The sequence below is a fragment of the Dendrobates tinctorius genome, unplaced genomic scaffold (assembly GCF_039654945.1).
Source record: "Dendrobates tinctorius isolate UK_male_01 unplaced genomic scaffold, ASM3965494v1 ptg000073l, whole genome shotgun sequence".
Lineage (NCBI taxonomy): Eukaryota > Metazoa > Chordata > Amphibia > Anura > Dendrobatidae > Dendrobates > Dendrobates tinctorius.
Window position 1 is genome coordinate 13,591,179 of NW_027361741.1, and position 23,601 is coordinate 13,614,779.

The following is a 23,601-nucleotide window of genomic DNA, read 5'->3' on the forward strand; positions in this document are numbered from 1 at the left end:
GGTATGTGTTAAAGGGGCGCTCTTTCGCCCAGGGCACATGAAAACCTGGAGCCAGCCCTCCCCCCCCACAGTCTGTAGCCAAATAACCCCCATTTTTCAGTGAAACAGGCCTTAGCAGTGCAGTCCCAGTTATTGCCGTTCAGTGACATTTTCAACAACTCCTCATTGCCTATTTTATAATGTAATTTTTACAATGATGTTTATAGAAAGATAAATATTGGAATCACCAGTGCTAACTCAGGCCATACTCACATAACTAAAAATAATGTCATTAATGAAGTGTAACATATTCCTCATGTCTAGTTGAGTGTAGTAATTAAGAATGACAAATTTGCTGATGATCTTGAACCTGATAAATTGATTTACCCATTTCATCAAATTAACAAACATTTAGAAATTCTTTTCTTCATTGATTCTCTGATGTGAATGAACGGATGTGGTTGCAAATGTCACATTTTTAAGACAATTCTTTTATTTTTGAGAATAATGTGTAACCACAGAGTGGTCTTTCAATTTATTTTGTTTAACCCCTTTCCACCTAATGACGGATATAGCACATCATGAGTGGGTGTCAGTTCCCTCTCCATAACGTGCTATGTTCATCATGACGTTGAAATGTCACTGCGTGTAAACATATAGTGACAGTTCAGTGCCGACCGACAGCTGTCAGTGACAGCTGAGAGGCGCGGGAAGAGGTGCAGGGACCCATGCCGTTGGTCCCCTCACCGATCACAGCATGATCACAGAGGAGATGCTGAAATATCAGCTCTTCCTGCCTGATGAATACAGGAGCTCAGTGGTACCAGTGGCTGAGCTTCTGCTTTAACAGACAGGAGAGATGTCAGTGCTGCCACTGACTGTTAACCCCCTAAATGATGCAATTGAGCATGATTGCAACATTCAGGAGGCATGCAGAGAGACTGGAGCTCCCTCTGCCTTCAGATAGGCGCCTGTGATGTCATCGTGTGGGCTCGATCATTGCTATATCATGATGAATCGGAGTCATCATGACAATCCCCGGGTAACCAAGCTACTGAAAGCTTCTGAGACCATGCCCACAGCATGGTGTCAAAAGTTTTCTGTATAGGTATAATGCACTGCAATGCTGGTGCATTGAAATGCATTATACCTGCAATCAAAGTAAAAAAAAAGTGAAAGTTCTATAGAAGGACTAAGTAAAAAAGTACAAAAAAAGTTAGAAAAATTACAAAATAATAATAAAAATAAACCCCCCAAAAAATAGCAAGCTAAAAGTATCATCATACCACTGGAAAAGAAGTGGACTAAAATATGATAAAAAAGACAAATGTAAATAAAAATAGTATTGCTGAAAACGTCATCTTGTCCTGCAAAAAACAAGTCACCATATACGGTAGCTCCATCAGTGGGAAAAAAAGTTATAGCTCTTAGAATAAAGCAATGCAAAAATAATTATTTTTTTCTATAAAAGTTTTTATTGTGTAAAAGCACCAAAACAAAAAAGAAGATATAAGTGTGGTATAGCCGTAATCGCACTGACCTGAAGAATAAAGATGCCTTATCAATTATACCACATGTAGAAAGTAAAAAAAAACAATTCCTGAATTGCTGTTTTTTGTTCATTCTGCCTCCACAAAAATCAGAATAGAAAGCGATCAAAAAACATCATGTGACTGAAAATAGTACCAATAAAAACGTGAACTCCTCCCGCAAAAAACAAGACCCCACATGACTCTGTGGGCCAAAATATGGAAAAATTAGAGCTTTCAAAATATGGCGATGCAAAAACTAGTTTTTGCAATAAAAAGCGTCTCTAAGTGTGTGACAGCTGCCAACATAAAAACCATTATAAATCTGGTATCGTTGTAATCGCACCGACCCGAAGAATAAAGTTGTCTAATTCTGCACTCCCAAATCCAAATGCCACCCTCTCTTCTGAGCCCCACAGTGTACCTAAACCACATAAAGCGTCCACATGTTTGGGATTTCTGAAGTGATGAGTGCCGACCTAACTTATGGGTGCGTGTCTCCAGAAACACGGGTTAGGTATAACGTACTGGTGACTGCAAAGTACAGTCATATGTTAAAGTTTGGGCACCCCTATTAATGTTAACCTTTTTTCTTTATAACAATTTTGTTTTTTGCAACAGCTATTTCAGTTTCATATATCTAATAACTGATTGACTCAGTTATATTGATGGATTCAAATAAGGTTTATTGTACTAACAGAAAATGTGCAATCTGCATTTAAACAAAATTTGACCGGTGCAAAAGTATGGGCACCTCGACATAAAAGTGACATTAATATTTCGTAGATCCTCCTTTTGCAAAAATAACAGCCTCTAGTCGCTTCCTGTAGCTATTAAGGAGTTCCTGGATCCTGGATGAAGGTATTTGTGACCATTCCTGTTTACAAAACAATTCCAGTTCAGTTAAGTTTGATGGTCGCCGAGCATGGACAGCCCGCTTCAAATCATCCCACAGATGTTCAATGATATTCAGGTCCGGGGACTGGGATGGCCATTCCAGAACATTGTAATTGTTCCTCTGCATGAATGCCTGAGTAGATTTGGACCGGTGTTTTGGATCATTGTCTTGCTGAAATATCCATCCCCTGCGTAACTTCAACTTCGCCACTGATTCTTGCACATTATTGTCAAGAATCTGCTGATACTGAGTTGAATCCATGCGACCCTCAACTTTAACAAGATTCCCGGTGCCGGCATTGGCCACACAGCCCCAAAGCATGATGAAACCTCCACCAAATTTTACTGTGGGTAGCAAGTGTTTTTCTTGGAATGCTGTGTTTTTTAACCTCCATGCATAACGCCTTTTTGTATGACCAAACAACTCAATCTTTGTTTCATCAGTCCACAGGACCTTCTTCCAAAATGTAACTGGCTTGTCCAAATGTGCTTTTGCATACCTCAGGTGACTCTGTTTGTGGCGTGCTTGCAGAAACGGCTTCTTTCGCATCACTCTCCCATTCAGCTTCTCCTTGTGCAAAGTGCGCTGTATTGTTGACCGATGCACAGTGACACCATCTGCAGCAAGATGATGCTGCAGGTCTTTGGAGGTGGCCTGTGGATTGTCCTTGACTGTTCTCACCATTCTTCTTCTCTGCCTTTCTGATATTTTTCTGGGCCTGCCACTTCTGGGCTTAACAAGAACTGTACCTGTGTTCTTCCATTTCCTTACTATGTTCCTCGCAGTGGAAACTGACAGGTTAAATCTCTGAGACAACTTTTTGTACCCTTCCCCTGAAAAGCTATGTTGAATAATCTTTGTTTTCAGATCATTTGAGAGTTGTTTTGAGGAGCCCATGATGCCACTCTTCATAGGAGAATCAAATAGGAGAACTACTTGCAAGTGGCCACCTTAAATACCTTTTCTCATGATTTGATACACCTGGCTATGAAGTTCAAAGCTGAATGAGGTTACAAAACCAATATAGTGCTTCAGGAAGTCAGTAAAAAGTTGTTAGGAGTGTTCAAATCAAGAAAATGATAAGGGTGCCCATACTTTTCCACCGGTCAAATTTTGTTTAAATGCAGATTGCACATTTTCTGTTAGTACAATAAACCTCATTTGAATCCAGAAATATAACTGAGTCCATCAGTTATTAGATATATGAAACTGAAATAGCTGTTGCAAAAACCAAAATTGTTATAAAGAAAAAAGGTTAATATTAATAGTGGTGCCCAAACTTTAACATATGACTGTATAGGTGACTGCAACATCAGTTTGCAATTTTTACTCGGCAACATTCATTGCTGCTTGTTTCTGGGAAAATACTCATGGAGTCAAAATCGTCACGACACCTGTAGATAAATTCCCCAAAGGGTTTCATTGCCTTATTATAATGATTGGATCCCTAGGGCATTTCATCTGAATCACGTCACTCAGAGATTTAGATAGATCCTCAAAGTAAGTGCTCAGCGTAGAGCGCCAGATAAACGTGATCCCATACGTTATGGAAAATGTTCCCATTGAATAAATATTCCAATAAATAACTCAATCCACAAAAAAAGCAAGTCTCCACTCACGTCCATCATCTGTTGATGTAAATATGGGGGATTCCATGTTACTTGTAGTATGAAGGCTCCGGAACAGCGAAATGGCTAGTCGTACCTCTAAAGAAATTGACTGAATTCTGCGCTCCCAAATCCAAATGCCCCTTCCCTTCTGAGCACTAGTGTGCATAAACCACCTTTTAGCATCCACATGATTGACAGGGGTATAATTTTCAAAATGGGTCACTTGATGGGGGATTCTCCATTTCTAGCATTTAAGGGCTCTATATATGGAGTCCACAAACTATTCTAGGGAAATCTGCACTCCAGGTGGCAAATAGCACTCTGTTTGTCCCATGTCTCTCCATATGGCTAAGCTGTACTGTACAGCCACATATGGGGTATTTCTACATTCAGCAGAAATTGTGGGACAGATTTTGGTATAATTTTTACCCATTTTGCCTTGTGAAAGTGTAAAATCTGGGGCTAAAACAAAATTTTGGTGATAAAAATGTAATAATTATTTCTTCACTGCCCAATAATATGAGAGTCTATGACACACCTGTGGTCTCAATATAATCACTGCACCCTTAGAAGAATTCAATGAGAGGTTTAGTTTGCAAAATGGGGTCATTTATGGGGGGGTTCTGCTGTTCTGGCACCTCAGGGGCTCTCTCAGTGGGTCATGGCACCCTCAAGCCATAACAGGAAAATCTGCAATATAATATGGCCCTCCTTCCCTTATGAGCTTTGTACTGTGCCTCAAAAGTAGTTCCAGATTACATATAGGGTATTGGCGCACTCAAGAGAAATTGCACAACAATTCGAGAGGTCCGTTTTCTCCAATTAGCCCTTAAAAAAATAAAAATTTGGGGCTAAAACAACATTTTAGTGGAAGAAATGTAATTATTCATTCTTCACCTCGCAATGGTATAAATTTATTTGAGGCACATATGGTGTCATTATGATCACTGAACCCCTAGAATAATTCATTGAGAGGTGTCGTTTGTAAGATTACATCACTTATGGGGTTTTTTGCTATTCTGGCACCTAAGGGGCTCTGCTAATGTGACATGGCACTCTCCAACTGTTCCAGCAAAATCTGAACTTCAATATAGTGCTTCTTCCCTTCTGAGCTTTGCACTGTGTCTCAAAAGTAGTTTTCACCCACACATGGGGCATTGGCACACGCAGGAGATAGTGCACAACAAATTTTGGAGTCAATTTTCGCCTGTTATACTTGAGAAAATAAAAAATGTGGGGCTAAAATTCTTTTAGCTGTACGTTATAAACTTCTGTGAAGCACTTGGGGGTTCAAGGTGCTCATCACCCATCTAGATAAGGTCCTTGAGTGGTCTAGTTTACAAAAAAGGGTCCCTTGTGGGGGGTTTCTGCTGTTTAGGTACATCAGTGGCACTCCAAATGCGATATGGTGTCCACTCTCGATTCCAGCCAATTTTGCAATCAACAAGCCAATTGGGGCTCTTTCCCTGTCATGCGCCCAAACAGTGGTTTTCGCCCACATATCGGGTATAGCCAATTTTACATCATATGCCGTATGAGAAACGAGAAACTGAGAAACTGGGTCTGAGCAGAAAAAGTAAATTAATGTGCATTTTTTTTTCCAGGATATTTGTTTTGTGTTTTGTTTTTGGTTATCATATGCCGTATGTAGAAAGTACCTATAGGTAACAAGCCTATATAAGCTGCTGAAAATAATCAGATCAAGACCATAATATGGGATCCAAGAATCAAATGTATACCATGAAACATGTCAGTGGGGATAGACCATACGCGTATCACTGCTGTTAAGCAACTTCATCAGGGGAAATACCTGATGAAATCTTTCCCCTGATAAAGCTGCATCTGATAATTTTCACCTGGGTGTATTGGCCTCTTACCTATAGGTATTTTCCACATATATGTGGACCTTTCATTTATGTACAGTAGTTATAGTTATCTAGTTATATTTCTCTCATCTATTGGATTTTTTTTCATTTGTTTTGCCATATGTTGTTCATATGCCATACACTGTTTTGATGATATTATATAGGTGTTGTTTCTCAGGTACCATTTGGAATATGCCAAAGTTTACATGATCTTATTTAGGTCCATATACATATAGTTTTTATGGACACTTTCTGTATATTTTTTGAGATACATATCATTGTTTATATTATGTTTATGTCAACTTTAAGGTTATCTTGAGGTTTTTATGTTAGTGCTTGTATGTTGTTATCTATAACATTCATACAGATGTGTTAATCGTTCTGTAATGCTCTTTTCTTTTGGTAGGTTGTCAGTTGAGTGTTTAGTTTGCCTCCAGGTTGTTTCCTTCATTTTGGATTGCCTATATACGAGTTGCCTTTATATGTCTGATACTTATAATGCCCTCTATAAATAAGTAATTTTTAGTCCTAACAATTTTGCAGTTTGCTTTATAGTAAAATTCCCTTCTGTAATTTTTAAACAGATAATACATAGTAATGCTTTTACTTCCTGTGATATTTCTTTTGAGGGGAATATTAAATAGGATGTCACAGGGATATGGCTCTAAAGTCAATTCTTTACATCTTCTTTCACTCCCCTCCAAAATGGGATGTCATAATGGGACAGCAATGTCGTCACATACCAAAGCTTCTTTCGCCACCATCCCCTAAGGACGTCCATAATTAATCATGGTGATGGAGGCAGGAAGAAGTGACCACAACTTCTTTCACCACAATCACACTTCTTCTGTCTCTGTAGCCTTTTATCTTCAGTCCTCACTGCTACAAAGCTTCTGTCATTGCTGCTTCATTGACTAAAATGAGATGTCATCAGGGGCAATAAAAGAAACAGGGTGAGTAACAGCAGCACAGCTCCACAGCTTGTCATTGCACTGCCCAAGATTAAGGACAGAGGTTGTTACTCTGGTGAAAATTAATTTCACGGCAGTGATATATGCTGTGGGGCTACACTACTGTCACTTACATTGCTTTTATCACCACCCCCTGATGACATCTTATTTCATTGAGAGAGGCGGTGGGGACAGGTGCATTGCAGCAGAATAAACTAAAAATGCGTGGGGCGGCAGGGACAAAAGTGGCTGCTGTAAAAGAAGCTGTAGTTACTTCTCCTTGCCTCCATCACCATCACAATGATTGATTGCGGATGTCATCAGGGGTTGTGGGGAAAGTAGCTTTGGATGTGACTCCGCATCGTCCCCCTGATAACATCTTGTTTTGGGGGGGAGTGACAGAAGATGTGTGGAAGTCACTGCGGAGCCAGTCTTCTGTCTGACCACTCAATTTATCATTAAGATAAAATGAGTGGTCAGACAGAAGACTGGCTCCACAGTGATTTCCACACATCTTTGTGCTTTGTCTTGTTGTTTTGAAGACCTAATGCCAACTAGAGGCTACTGTCATGATCCAGGACGGGGTTTCGCTTTGGCCCATCCTGGTCTGATTGGGGGTTAATTATTCCGCCTCTCCCTGGAAGAGGGCAGCTATTTAATGCTCACTGGACCTAGGTCCGGTGTCAGTTATACTTCTGCCCTCGGCTGAGTTAGTTGACCTTGTGCGTACGTGTGCCTTGTGCCTGATATCTTGCTTGCTTGTTTGGTTTTGATTCGGTTCTGTGCCTGTTGCGAGTTCTGCCTGTCCCTCTTGTACTGCGCTACCTCTTGTGTATGACTCTCTGCTTGTGGCCCGACTTCTCTCTGCTCGTCCCCTTGGTACCGCGTCGCCCTCTTGTGTATGACCTTTGGCTTTGTCTGACCTCCCGTCTGTTTATCCCTTCTGTACCTCGCTGTCCGTACTGTGAACGACCTCCGTTTTGCCTGACTCTGAGTTTGCTGTCTCCTGTGAAAGCAGGACGCTAAGCCCCGCCCCCTTGCAGTCACATGACCGTAGGTCCCGTGCCGGCTTGCTAAACTTCATCACTAAGGTCCTGTGCACCTATACTTTCTGGCTATTCTGGTCCCCAGGGGTCCCTACAGTGCGGGTGAGTCCCTGCTCAGCGGAGGCTGTACTCCGGCGCTGTCAGGATCCTGATATTATAACTGACCGATACCATTTTTTTTTCTCTGCTTCCATTCACCTGTGTGTGTGATGGATCCCATGCACGCTCTTTCTGAGCAGGTTAAACATCTAACCCAGATGTCTCAGAAACTCCTTGGAGAACAACGAGTCCTGGCTCAGTCTCAGCAGCTGATCGCTGACACTGTGCAGGGAGCTTTTTCATCCGGGGCTCGGGATATTACATTAGTTTCCCCTGAGTCTCCAGTGAAGTTACTAGATACCTTTTCTGGAAATAAAAAAGAGTTCAGAGTTTTCAAGGAGGGTTATAAGCTTTTTTTTTCCTTAAGACCACACTCTTCTGGGGATGAAAGTCAGAGAGTGGGGGTCATTATGTCTCTGTTAAGGGGAGCCCCCCAAGCTTGGGCTTTCTCCCTTCCAACCACGGGCCCTGAGCGTATGACCTGGGGCATATTTATGATGAGCCTGATCGCATGCGTATGGCTGAGGACATGGTGATGAGTGTGTGCCAGGGAAAGCACTCAGCTGAGTGGTTTTGTACAGAATTCAGATGCTGGGCAGCGGAGGTCTGTTGGAATGATGCCCCCCTTCGGGGTTTGCGCCGTAGAGGCCTGTCTGAATATCTGAAAGATGCCTTGGCTCTCCACCCCGATTCCCTGGAGGAGGCTATGACACTGTCCGTCCCAATGGATCGAATGGATCGCCGGCTACGGGTGAGGGGAGTGATGCAAAGTGAAAGACCGTTATTCTCCCAAGGAAGGGGACCCAGTCCTATTTTGGAGATCGCGGAGATGGGAACTATCGACCTCAAGGAAAATGAAAGGAGACCATGGCGCATGGGAAAAGACTGTTTTCACTGTGGCGATTCTGGCATTGGAGAAAGGTGTGCCCCTCCCATCCACTAACCAAGCGACTAAGCCCGGGTGATTGTCATGGAGGTCACTCAGGCTCCCAGGTACCTTTTTCTGCCTCCTCTAAAATGTTGTTGCAGGTGGAACTTTGTTGTGGGAGTGTCTCCACATCCACTTCTGCCTTCGTGGATTGAGGATCAACATTTAACTTTATTGACTCTGATTTGGTATCCAGGTGTAAGTTAGGGACAGTTAGGTTGGAGACTCCTATTCACCTTGTTGCCATTGACAAGAAGAAGAGTTTCTCCTTAAAGTGAGTTCCTTGCACCAGGAACGTATTTCATGTTTTGTGATGGACAACCTGCCAGCGGGACTGGTGTTGGGGTTCCCCTGGTTACAATTGCATAATCCTGTAATTAATTGGGAATGTCGGGACATTGTTAAATGGGGTCCTTATTGTTCTGAGAAATGTCTTGATACTGTGTCTGTGTCGTCCGTGGGTCTGGAAGGTATTCCGGAGTGCCTGATAGACTATACGGACGTTTTCTCCGAAAAAGAGGCTGAGATTTTACCACCACACCGCCCATTTGATTGTGCCATTGACCTGGTTCCAGGTGCTAAATTGCCCAAGGCCCACTTGTATAACCTTTCGGGTCCAGAACGGGCTGCGATGAAGGAGTATATTTCCGAGAGCCTCCGTAAGGGACACATTCGTCCTTCAGTTTCTCCTGTGGCGGCGGGGTTCTTTTTTGTAAAGAAAAATATGGTGGTTTACGCCCATGCCTCGATTTTCCTGAGTTAAATAAGATAACTGTGAGGAATACGTATCCCCTTCCACTTATTCCTGATTTATACAACCAATTGTCCGGAGCTAAGTGGTTCTCAAAATTAGATCTACGGGGAGCGTATAACCTTATCCGAGTCCGAGACGGAGATGAATGGAAAACCGCTTTTCTCACTACTGAAGGATTGTTTGAAAATCTGGTTATGCCTTTCGGCTTGACGAATGCTCCAGCGGTCTTCCAAAACTTCATAAATCACATGTTCTCTGATTTTATTGGACGTTTTTTGGTGGTATATTTGGATGACATATTGATCTATTCTCCTGATAAACAGACTCACATTGGTCATGTTCGGGCAGTTCTCCAAAGGCTCCGGGAGAACTGTCTCTTTGCTAAACTGGAAAAATGTTTGTTTTTTGTTCAGGAACAGTCGTTTCTGGGGTTCATCGTGTCTGCTGAAGGGTATCGCATGGATCCTAATAAGGTGCAGGCCATTGTCGAGTGGGTTCAACCTTGTGATTTGAAGGCTCTGCAGCGTTTTCTAGGATTTGCCAATTACTATCGCAAATTCATAAAGGGGTTCTCACAGGTGGTTAAACCCCTCACAGACATGACTCAAAAGGGGGCTGATATCAAGAATTGGTCAACCGCAGTGGTATTTCAGTTTTTGAAAACATGTTTCATGTCGGCCCCGGTTCTTGTTCAATCGGACCCGTTTGAACAATTTATAGTTGAGGTAGATGCCTCAGAGGTGGGGGTGGGGGCGGTATTGTCCCAAGGACCCGCCACTTTGACCAATTTAAGACCTTGCGCCTTTTTCTCAAAAAAATTCTCTCCTGCGGAGAGAAACTATGATGTGGAAAATCAAGGCCGTTAAGTTGGCCTTTGAAGAATGGAGGCATTTTTTGGAGGGGGCTGTCCATCCTATAACCATAATTACGGACCACAAAAACCTAGCTTATATTGAGTCAGCTACGAGGTTGACTCCTAGACAGGCTAGATGGTCACTTTTTTTTCCCGATTCAACTTCTCAATCACTTTTCGGCCAGGATCTAAAAATGTCAGAGCAGATGCCTTGTCACGCAGTCTAGATCCGGTTTCCCCCCGGAACCTCCATCCTCCATTCTTCAGCCTGGGGTGGTGGTGGCAGGTATATCTAATATGTTGGAACGAGAGATTCGGGAAGCCCAGTCTCTTGCACCGCCGGCTAAGCCAGTGGACAAACTTTTTGTGCCAGCTCAGCTTCGCCTTAAGGTCCTCCGGGAGTTCCATGACTCAGTTCTGGGTGGACATCCAGGGATCTTGACTACCTGGAAGGCCATTGCTAGAGTATTCTGGTGGTCTGCTTTAGCCTCTGATGTTGGGGAATATGTGTCTGCTTGTGATGTTTGTGCCCATGCTAAAACCCCCCATAACCGGCCGGTCGGGGAATTGGTACCACTGCCAATTCCTGAGAGACCATGGACGCATTTGTCCATGGATTTCATCACAAACCTTCCCCCCTCCTAGGGTAATACCGTCGTCTGGGTTGTGGTGGACAGGTTTAGTAAGCAGGCATATTTTGTACCTTTGGCAGCTCTACCTAATGCGGAAACATTGTTCAGATTGTTTGTTGAGCATGTGGTGCGGTTGCATGGGGTACCCTTGAATGTGGTGTCTGATAGAGGAGTGCAATTTGTTTCCAGATTTTGGAGGGCTTTTTGTAAAAGGTTGGGTATTGGTCTGTCCTTTTCATCCGCTTATCATCCAGAGACTAATGGGCAGACCGAGCGGACCAATCAGTCTCTAAAGCAAATTCTGCGTTGCTTGACTCCAGACCGACATGATGATTGGTGTTCTGTGTTACCGGTGGTTGAGTTTGCATTTAACAACAATGTTAACCAGTCTACGGGTACATCTCCTTTTTTTTGCAATTATGGGTTTCATCCTTGATTTGGAGAATTTTCCCGTTTGAATTCTGGGTGTCCTGGGGCGGATGAGACGATCCAGAGGTTGGGGGAGGTATGGAGAGAGGTCCAGAGTAATATTACGAAGGCCCAGGACAAGTTTAAATTTTTTGCGGACAAAAAATGATCCGCGGGACCGGTATTGCAGATTGGGAATAAGGTATGGTTGTCCACCAAGAATCTAAGACTCAAGGTCCCCTCTGTGAAGCTTGGACCCAAGTTTATCGGTCCTTATGAAATTACCGAGGCAGTTAACCCGGTGGCTTTTCGGTTGTGTCTCCCGCCATCTCTGCGGATCCCAAATGTTTTTCATAAGGCCCTTTTGAAACCTGTGAGGTCCGCTGGGGAGGGATCATCAGCTTCCCCAACACCAGTTTTGGTAGACGGGCAGTCGGAGTACGAGGTGGAACGAATTGTCGACTCCAGGTTGGTCCGTTGTGCCCTTCAATATCTGTTGCATTGGAAAGGCTACGGTCCTGAAGAGCGCTCGTGGGTTCCTGCTCGATCGGTTCATGCAGATCGGTTGGTCCGGGCCTTTCACGCCAAGTACCCTGAGAGACCTGGGTGTCCAGTGGCCCCCCATTGAGAGGAGGGTACTGTCATGATCCATGACGGGGTTTCACTTTGGCCCGTCCTGGTCTGATTGGGGGTTAATTATTCCGCCTCTCCCTGGCAGAGGGCGGCTATTTAATGCTCACTGGACCTAGGTCCGGTGTCAGTTATACTTCTGCCCTCGGCTGAGTTAGTAGACCTTGTGTGTACGTGTGCCTTGTGCCTGATATCTTGCTTGCTTGTTTGGTTTTGATTCGGTTCTGTCCCTGTTATGAGTTCTGCCTGTCCCTCTTGCACTGCGCTACCTCTTGTGTATGACTCTCTGCTTGTGACCTGACTTCTCTCTGCTCGTCCCCTTGGTACCGCGTCGCCCTCTTGTGTATGATCTTTGGCTTTGTCTGACCTCCCATCTGTTTATCTCTTCTGTACCTCGCTGTCCGTACTGTGAACGACCTCCGTTTTGCCTGACTCTGAGTTTGCTGTCTCCTGTGAAAGCAGGATGCTAAGCCCCGCCCCCTTGCAGTCACATGACCGTAGGTCCCGTGTCGGCTTGCTAAACTTCATCACTAAGGTCCTGTGCACCTATACTTCCTGGCTATTCTGGTTCCCAGGGGTCCCTACAGTGCGGGTGAGTCCCTGCTCAGCGGAGGCTGTACGCCGGCGCTGTCAGGATCCAGATAACTACACTGGGTCCTGCACTTCAGTTTTGACAGTACCAAACTGGTTGGAGCTGTAAGAGTCCAAATCAAAACAACATACTGCATGTCTATATGTAAGAGGCATGCAGAGTCCAAGATATTACACACTGACTTAAACCCAGAATGATTTTACTATGCAGCATTTATTATTCCTATCATTACACTTAAGACAATGCTTCCCTTTCACTTTTTCTCTTATTTATTTGTCCTACCAATCTACATAAAAGTTTTACATCTACTTTCTTATTGTATAATCTTGGGAAAGTGCAGCATATGTAAGAAAAGAGATGCAAGGTTGTTTTATGTGTTCTGGGTGTCAGGAGAAAACGTCTTAGCAGAAAATGATCTTACACAATTTGATTTCTGCTTCCTTTGTTTGCCCCAGGACGCTCTGATGAATTTGCTAAAACGGTCCCAAATACATTTTGTACACTGTCTGGTCCCCAGACTGGGAATGGTTGGCACAGAATGCAAAAGCTTACAACTTTGCAGAGGAACAGCAGGAGATCCAATTAATGCTGCTATTGATGTCCCCACTGTAAGAATCCAGCTTGCAGGAGCTCAGCTATTAGATGCTATGCGTCTATGCAGGATAGGTAAGAGACTTGTGTATTTATTGGACAATAAAAGCTTCTTTTATATGGTGCATATATTATACGTACACAGAGCTTTTCACTTTGTTTTCATTTTCATTTGTAAAAGTTCTTTTCTAGGTTAAACGTTCAATACAATCTCTTTGGGATACATTTAGTAAATGTAAAAGGTTGAGAAAGAGGTCTATTGGGTCAGTGCAAGAGGGGTTGTAATGTAGTTTCTAACAAGAATCATAAACAAGTAATATATATAGATCATTACAATTTCTACTATGTGAGATGGTTTTGAAATTAAAATATAGAAAATACTAAATCAGTTAGCTTCCTCAAAGTGTATTCTGCTGTAGAAAAGCATTTTTTTTTTTAGAAATGGAGCATTGTGCTAAAGTGTTTTCAGTCCATTGTGAGAAAAACGCAATACAAATGTTTGTTGTCTGTATTTCACCTGTTTTTTTTTTCATCTGTTATTTGTGCTTGTTCGTCATTGTGAACCTGGTTTAAGTTTTCCAGATGGCTGCTCCCCGATACATGAACCTTTTATAGGCTCAAATGTTTGTACAAATGCATTACATTCCTCCCTAGAGTCATTTTATATGCAACTGAAATTTTTGCAGAAAGTTTTGACATTTTTATAAATCATGACACGTTTTCCTAGAAAAAGGTGCAAAAAAGGTTTGGAGGAAAATAAAGAGCATTTTTGGTTAATTCGTGAATTATATTAAAAATTTTGAAGAATTTGGAGCAAAAGATGTCAATGAATATCAAATGATAAGAAAAGAAAATTGACTGAACAAAATGCAAACGTTGAATTGGGCCCTCTACCTCTAGTGCACGCTGTTAAATAACTGAGTTTAATAATTGCTAGTATTTTGATTATTATTCAAATTAAACTTAGTTGTTTACATTTATTACTGAAAGTTTTTTCTTTTGAAAACTTGAACCATATTATCCTTCTATCTGTGATAACTCCTATTACTCCTGCTTGTATTTAGTTCGATATGTCACCCAGCTTTTCAAACTCTCTGTGATTTCTCCTACCTCTTCTGCATGTATTTAGCTCTAAACTGACCAATTTAATACCCTTTCCCCACTTTTCTCTATGACCTCCTTATTGACGCTGCCTCTGTTATATCCTGCTTCTGACTCAATCCTAAAATATTTGATGATGATGAGTATACACACCTGAATGCATTTGCTAGCAAATATATTGTGAGCAGTAACTCTGCATGATGTAGTCTGCCCAGTGCATCACATAAGTGCATCGTATAAGTGTACTGCACTGAATTAGACCAGAATTGAACCAGAAGGGAACTAAGGGTAAAATATTAAATAATGCCAAATTCAGGAGAACAGCATCATTTTCACCACTTAAAAAAATTACATATTTAGGACAAGTTGCAGGTCCTCTTTAACCCCTTTCTGACATCAGGCGTAATAGTACGCCGATGTCAGACTCCCTCCCTTTGATGTGGGCTCCGGCGGCGAGCCCACATCTTTCCCAGGACATGTCAGCTGTTTTAAGCATATGCCTGCAATAGCTGCGTGTGGAATCATGATACACGCATGGCTATTAACCCGTTAAATGCCACTGACAGTGGCATTTAATAAGAGTTTCCGGCAATCGAGCCGGAAATCCGCCTACTGGTGACCCACGTCACATGATCGCAGGTTACTGGTTTGTTGGCAAGACAATCAGATGTCTCCTGGAGACTTCTATAGTTGTCAGTGCCAGCTTGCTGTGAGCGCCACTCAGTGGTCGGCACGCATAGCAAGTGAGTATTTCTACTACATAGAGGCAAACTGATCATCGCCTCTATGTAGCAGAGCCGATCGGGTTATGGCAGCTTCTAATTTCCTATGGAGACTTTTGAAACATGCCAAAAGTAGAAAAAGCTTTTAAAAATATAATAAAATAAAAAAATATAAAAGTTCAGATCACCCCCTTTCGCCCCATTCAAAATAAAACAATAAAAAACAAATATACACATATTTGGTATCGCCACATTCAGAATCGCCCGATCTATCAATAAAAAAAAAAATTAACCAGATCGCTAAATGGAGTAGCAAGAAAAAAAGTCCAAATGCCAGAATTACGTTTTTTTTAGTCACCGCTAGGGATGAGCGACTTTGCCTTTTTTCGGGTCGAGTCGGGTTTCATGAAACCCGACTTTTTCAAAAGTCAGGTCGAACGCAATCGGCCGATTATCGTGAAAAGTCGAAGGCCGACTGAAACACGAAACCCAATGCAAGTCAATGGGGAACCAAGGTTGGCAGTGAGTGGAGGACAGGAAACACACCTACAGTGCCCATTTTAATGCCAAAAACATCAATTCTTATTGCTTAAGCTTGTCAACCTTAGTTTACTTTTTAATAATAGTTAGGCATTGAAAACTGGGGGTTATATGGCTAAAGTAGTGGGGGGGGGGGTAGGGCTGGCTCCAGATTTTCGTGGGCCCTGGGCCAAAGAGTGTCACTGGACTCTTTTAACACATGCCACAATTCATGATCCTCTGATATGGCAGAGAAATAGCGGTATAGTACAATGAAAAATACTTCACTTCTTACACTTCATGACTGATATCCATTTTAAATTCTCCAATAGCTCCAAAAACAGACAGTATATTACTCCATACAGTATTATGGCCACCGCATAGTGCGCCATACAGAATAATGAGGCCCATATATTTCTCCATACAGAATCATTGGTCCCATATAATGTTCCATACAGTATATGATGAGCTCCACATAATGCTACAGTATATGTTGGTTCCCATGGATGAAGCTCCACTGCCTTATGGGCCCAAATAATGCTCCATATATAATGGGCCCCATTTCTAATGCTCCAGTGTATAATGGACTCTGTAAATGCGGCTCCAGTGTCCGATGTCCACCTTTGGAATGCTCCAGTGTATGGTGGGCCTCATATATCATTCTCCAGAGTATAGTGCTCCCTAAAAATTGCTGTCCCAACATTGAAAACAATTAAACAAGTCTCCTCGCTAGGGAATCCCTGTACTAGTCTGGACTCCTCATCGTCCCCATCTTTCATCTCACTGTACTTAGACTGTTTAGGCAGAGGGCGTACAGACTTGATGTCATCGCGCTCTCTGACCAGAATGTCACTGTCAGGAAACGCGGAAGACGCCACGGCGGTGGAGCAGGGAGAGGAAAGTATTTCAACTTTGCAAGTGCTGTGATCCTGAGCAAGCAGGGGGGCCCACTCGTTGGCGATGGCACTGGCACAGGGCCCCTCATAGTACGGCGGTGTGTCTGACGACAGGTGGAGGGCCCTCCCACCAGCAGAGACACTTTTACGTACTATGAGGGGCCCTGTGCCAGTGCCGTCACCCATGAGTATGCCCCCCCACCTGCTCAAGGAACCTGCACTTTCATCTGCACCTTCCTCTTTGTCACCGTGTAAGGTGGTATAGTATGTGGGAAGGGGAACCTGAGTTTCATCAGGGTCAGATTCTGGCTGTGTAGAGTGCGAGGGGAATGTAGTGGTCTGGGTCAATGTACCAGCAGAATCATCTAGCAGTGGCTGGGCATCAGTGCACTTGTGGCACCCCCAGGAGTACGGTCGCCAAAGTGGCATTACCTTCCTCCTAGGGAGTGTGATGTCATGCTTGGAAGCAATGAAGGATCTCTAGCAGTTAAACCAACACACAACACAGTTCCCACTCCAGGCCAGCAGGGAGACCTCTGAACCTGACTGCTGAGGAGCTGCTCTCTGTGGTCGGGAGGAGGTAAGTTAGGGCAGTCTGTGAAGGGAAGGGGAAGTGTGTGGACGTGAGAAAGGGAGCTGGAGGATGAGCAGAGTTAAGGCTCACTCCTATCTGGAGCGCATGGTCCGGATTCCGGTCTCCGAGTACGTAGGGACACTGACAGTCCTGCAGCAGAAACCGGAGGAAGTAGCAGCTGTAATTGCTCTGTTCCCAACTAAGGCTCGGAGGCCCCAGCAGCGACGTGTGTGAGCCAGAAGGAAAAGGCTATGGCTGCCTGCCATACGAGAAAGTTCCAAAAGAGATTCAACAGGGGGAACTTCAGTGAACTCAGTACTGCGAGTACCTCAGATAAGCGCTAGAACGGAGGCCACACTACCTATCTGCAGAGAGAGAATTCCTAATTTGCTTCCAGGCTGACCAACTCCTTCTCCATCTGTACTCTGGGTCCTGGACGGCACTTACCAAGCACAGTTAAAGGAACTGCACGACTGTGTCTGTCATCTTTCTCCTGCGCCTGGCGCACGGCTCTGCTACATTCTGCACTGCACACATCTACCAACTCTTTCATCTGCCATGCAACTACGGCCCTACCTGTGCAGGGCTTCTGCATCTTAGCTGCACCGCAACATCTGTCCTAGAGAAGCGACACTGCTGCGCGGGCCAATCTGATCAGAAACCACAGGTGGCGTCACGTATCATTCACCTATAAATGCTATTCACCCCTTTGCATGGACGCTCAGGGCCACGGAATGGGTCATCACCACCAATGTGACACATCCCTCTGAGGCACTGGCCAGGTACCGATTAACCCCACTGCCCTGGCTGGCCATCCACACTCCATGTCAGATTCATTTTGGACTGGGGAATTCACAATTTGACTTGATAACCCAGGCATGGTATGATAGAAAGAGCTACATGGACTAATGTGAAGTGTGGCCTGCTGCATCATTGACTTTTGGTGGGGGTGAAGGACACAAGGAAAGGGGTTCTTCCTGACCAGGAGCCAGCACCTGATGACTCAATGCTTGCATTTTTTGAAACTTCAAAAGAGGAGGGCATATTTGCTGGAGTCTGTTTCGGGAATGTAAGCCAAAACCAGTTCCTCATGCTCCAGCTTTAAAAGTGGTTAACCTACTCCTAGAAAAGGCAGCCTTCCAGGCGTTCCGGAGCCAGACCATGACGCAGGCTCAACACCTCCTGCCTTAGCTGCTATTGTGCTTTTGCCACTACTAGAAGATGCACCACCACCATCAGCACCAGCTGCCCCCCCCGCCCACGTCCGCGGCCTCTTCCACCATGCTTCAAAATTTTGGAGAAAATGTACCCAAAATAACATTAGATAAATGGTACTGTATCAGAAGCGTACAGCTCTATACAGTCAAAGGATAATTGTCAATCTCCCTATATATTCCATCAGTCACAGAGAGACGCTCACAGGCTCAGTATGGATTAGACAAGAATATAAAAAGTAGAAAAAGTGTACAGTATCATCAGATAGCAGGTATATATAGTATAGTTTAAACATTCTAAATCTCCGTAGATATTTGAGGAGGCAGACACAGACGCTCTCAGGCTCAGTATGGATTACAACACAATATAAAAAGCCATAAAACGGTAATAGATCTGAAGAGTACAGCTGTATACAGTGTAGGGGTCATTGTTGTCAATCTCAGTATTTATTTCCACAGTCAGAAAATAACTCTCGCTTGGTCAGTTTGGATTTGACCAGAAAATACAAAGCAGGAAATGGGTAATGTATCACAAGCGTAGAGCTGTATACAGTGTTGGGGTAATTTTTAAATGTACATCTAAATTGCAGGACTAACCCACAGACTGTCACACGCTCAGGATGGATCACACCACAATATAACAAGAAGATCCGCAAGAAATAATCACACATGTGGGACAATGTTCCAGGTGTCAATGATACACTTAGAGTGGTGGGTGGAGGAGGACTTCCTGGCAGAAAGGGTACAGTATCACCAGATACCAGGTATATATAGCATAGTTTAAACATTAAAAATGTACGTCAATATATCAGGCGTAGTGTTGAGCCACCCCGCTAGTGTTCGAGTTCGTTTTGGTTCGTCGAACAGGAAGCAAGTTCGTCGAATGTTCGTTGAACGTTCGACGAACACCGTCGAACACCATTGAAAACAATGGCAGGCAAACACAAACACATACTAGCACATAGAAAAGAATTACAAAACACCTTAAAAGGTGTCCCAAAGCAGACAAAATGCTCAGAATACAAAAATAACATATGGAAAAGGGCAACTACATATAGAAAAGAGGTTGAGGAGTAAAAGGAGGAGGAGGAGACACAGATATAGGCATGTCATGCCCTTATGAAGTCAAGAAAGGCTGGAATAAAAATGTAAAATACAAAAAAAATTAAAAATCTGAAATCGAAGACGATCATATACCGTCGGACTTCCCACCATAAATTATGCCAACTGCCAAACGGGCGGCGTTATTCCCACGAACCTCCGAACAGCGTCCATGAAGGCAAAGTGTTTGGTTTCCGGGGGCATTATGGTTGTAAAGCTGAACCTTAAAGGAATGTCCAGAAGGGCACCACCAGGAGTGGAGCCTGCGGCTTAATTTGACTCCACCCGGGAAACCTCAACCATGCCAGAAAAGATGGACAGATTGCAAGCTTTGTCGATTCAGTGGGTGGTGGTGGATGTCCGTTTTTAGTTGTGCTAGTGATTTGTCAGCTTAAATCCATTAACGAATGAGACTCCGGCATGCCCCATCGGTACGCATCAAGCTTACTAGAGGGACACGCGAGGCTCTGGCACGTGAGATCGAGCAGTAACAGGTCTGTCATGCCCTTACAAGTCCGGGGCTGCATGCGCGCTACACTGAAAGGACCAGTGTGTGTCGCTAACAGGTGCAGATAATCCGCTGAACACCGTTAGTGATGGGGATCTGGGATTCCAATTCTTCCCCGCGAACGAGGATGTCCCAGTAAGTGCAGGTCAACCGGAATTCCTGAATTAGGCCTAACCGGCATTCCAGAAAGAATGGAAAAATTAAGTGTCCAAACCACAGGTGCTTTTAGCTTGCTTAACAGCTGGGCTCCTATGCTGAGTAGCACGCAGTTCTTACATAAACAGGCGGCATAGCTTGGTTCACGGGTGGGCAACTCTGCTGAGTAGCAGATAGTGCTTACATAAACATGCAGCATAGCTAGGTTCACAGGTGGGCTCCTCTGCTGAGCAGTAGACACTGGTACTTGTCCTAAAGTATTCACTGGGCTAAATGGAGTTAAAAACTGGTTCTTACATAAACAGGTGGCACAGCTTGGTTCACGGGTGGGCTCCTCTGATGAGTAGCAGACACAGTTACTAGGCCCAAAGTATTAACTGTGCTAAATGCAGTCAAAAACTGGTTCTTTCATAAACAGGCGGCATAGCTAGGTTCACTGGTGGGCTCCTCTGCAGAGTAGCAGACAGTGCTACAAGGCCCTAAAGGATTTTCTGGACAAGATGCAGTAAAAAATTATTAGAGACACACACGGTGTAGCTCCTTGACAGGTGCACTACACCGCTTGCTACCACACACCGCTACTATGCCATGAAACAGTCTATTAACATTGAAAACCATTATTGATGTGAAAATGAAGTTATGGTTTTGGTGAACGAACCGTTCTCGAACGGAACCTCAAACAGCCGAATTTTAAGCAAAGTGTTCAAGCTCGACGAACGAGCTTGAACACCGCCCAAAACAGCTGGAATTTTAACTTGGCGAACAGGTCGACTCGAACACCGCTCATCTCTAATCAGGAGGCAGACTCAGACGGTCTCAGGCCCAGTATGGATTCGACGTGATTGTAGAAAGTTGAGAAAGGGTACAGTATCACTGGATAGCAGGTATATATAGCATAGTTTAAATATTAAAAATCTCCGTGTATATTTCCGGTGTCTGACAAAGACACTCACAGCCTCAGTATGGATTAGACAAGAATCTAAAAAGTAGAAAAAAGCTTATGTATTCAAAGCATACACCATTATACACTGTTGGGGTATTTTTCAATCTTCATATATATTTCAGTCTCAGTAAGACAGTCCAGACTCTACGCAAGAGGAAACGAGATGGATACAAGTACAGACGGAAAGTCGAGTGATTGCAGAAATTTTGGAGTTACTAATCATGGGAAAATCTCCCGGGAGAATTCTCAGAGGCGATGCTGACCCTCAATTACTTTGTCTGTGGAGACAGCGAAAACAGTTTTTGTGACGAAATGTTTGCTGTATCGCAGTACCATAGAACCCATCACCGTTACTCATCTCCATCAAATTGTGATCACAGGGAGAGATGTAGTCATTGTCCTCACTGCCTATCATGATCTGTCAGGTAACTTTGGAGTGCAAACGACAGAAGCCACAGGCCGTAGGCAATTCTATTGGATTGGCATGAGAGGACACATTTAAAAATATGTTTAGGAATGTCACACGTCTGTGAGTCGGAAAACCGTGAAAGCTGATGATAAACCACCACTGCATCTCATTGTGAGTCGACGTCCATAATAAATGGAAGCCATTGATCATCCGAAGATAGAGCCCAGCAGGACAGGGCATAGCTACGTCTTAGGCTATGTGCACACGCTGCAGATTCACCTGCGTTTTTTTCCACGCGGAACCGCAGGTAAAACCGCAGGTAAAGTGAGCTGCGGTTTTCCTGTGGTTTGGTCTGTGGTTTTGCCCTGCGGTTTCACACCTCTACTATGTTAAAGGTGTGAAACCGCTGCGGAAACCGCCCAAACAATTGATATGCTGCAGTTTGTAAACCGCAGTAAAACCGCGCAGAAAAAAACGCACCGTCAGCACAGCGTTTTTGAAAACCCATAGGGTTTCATTGTACTGTACTTGGTCTGCGGAACTGCTGCGTTTCCGCAGGGCCAAAACTGCAGGGGAAACGCAGCAGAATCCGCACCGTGTGCACATAGCCTTAACCATCATCTATCATTTCACCAAATTTGTATTGGCAGTCCCAGTGAAGTATTTAACAGACCAGACTACACAGTGGTGGAGCAGGGAGAGGTAAGTATTGCAAGTGCTGGCGCCCTGAGCAAGCAGGAGGGCGCACTCGTGGCCGGCGGTACTGGCTCAGGGCCTTTCATAGAACGCTGGTGTGTCTGATGGCGGGTGTGCACCCCCGCTGTCAGAGACACTTGATTCTACTATGAGGGACCCTGTGCCAGTGCCGTTGCCCAAGAGTGGGCCCACCCACCTGTCCAGGGCAACGGCACTCACACGGGTGCGTGCGCCAGGTGGTGACCCTGGCCTTGTGGGGGGAGGCAGCCCAGTTAGGGAGGTGGAAAAAATGGCATATGTTGATGTTGGACATTCAGCAGCTGCAAATGGAGTAATTGGAGAAGTCCGCGGAAGAGGAGGACAAAAGCGAGCCATTTTTCTGGCAACCTACGTGTCAGCAGGGGAGGGTGGGACAAAATCCTTTGAAACCCATGCATGGTTCATTTTAATGAGGGTTAGATCATCAACATTTTAGGTCGACAGACGGGTCCTTTTTTCTGTCAGGATTGATCCAGCAGTACTGAAGACTCTTTCAGATAACACACTAGCAGCAGGGCAAGCGAGCTCCTGTAAAGCATATTGTGCCAATTCAAGCCAGGTGTCAAATTTACTGGCACAATAGTCAAAGGGGAATGACCGGTGAGGGAGGACATTGATATGGAAGGAGAAGTAGTTTGTTACCATCGTTGACAACTGCTGTCTCCTGTCACTTTCAATCGATGCAGTATTACCAGTCGTGTGAGCGGTACTTGAAGAATTAGTCCACAACATGGCCATGAAACCCCTGTGTCCAACGCTACTTCGGCTGCGTGCACCATGAACACCGCTTCCATGTTGCCCCTTACGGCTCGTGAGAGAAACATCACCGCTGCTGTGTGCTTGGAATGCCTCAAACAAACGGTTCACCAGAGTTGCTTGTTTGTTAGCCAATATTAGCTCTAGGTTCTCCTGTGGCATGATGTTTTGGAATTTGCCTTTATAGCATGGATCCAGGATGCTGGCCAACAAGTAGTCATCATCGTTCATCATTTTGGCAATGCGGGGGTCCCTTTTTAGGATCTGCAAGGCATAAACAGACATGTGGGCCAATGTTCCAGGTGTCAATGAGGCACTGCGAGTGCTGGGTGGAGGAGCACTTTCTGGCAAATCAACATCCCTCCAGTCACGCACAAACCCTGTACCTGACCTTGCCATGCCAACATTTTGTCTTGCCCCCTGAGAAGCATCCTCCACCCCTAAATAATCATCCCCAACATCCTCCTCCTCCTCTTCCTCTTCTTCCTCCACCTCGTCCACGAGACTTCCCTGAGCAGACAATGGCTAACTGTCATCAAGGCTTCCCTCCTCCTCTTCCTCCTCGGCTGCAGACGCCTGCTCCTTAATGTGCGTCAAAGTTTG

At 44.3% G+C, this 23,601-nt stretch overlaps 1 protein-coding gene across 1 annotated transcript in view; it reads left to right on the plus strand.

Annotated features, from left to right (window-relative positions):
* The window catches only part of MYO18B (myosin XVIIIB), a 972,020-nt gene that overhangs the window by 332,512 nt on the left and 615,907 nt on the right, over window positions 1-23,601 (plus strand). The window contains exon 20 of the mRNA XM_073582823.1: window positions 13,229-13,439. Within this exon, the coding sequence (XP_073438924.1) occupies window positions 13,229-13,439 (211 nt within the window). The remainder of the gene's footprint in view (window positions 1-13,228; window positions 13,440-23,601) is intronic.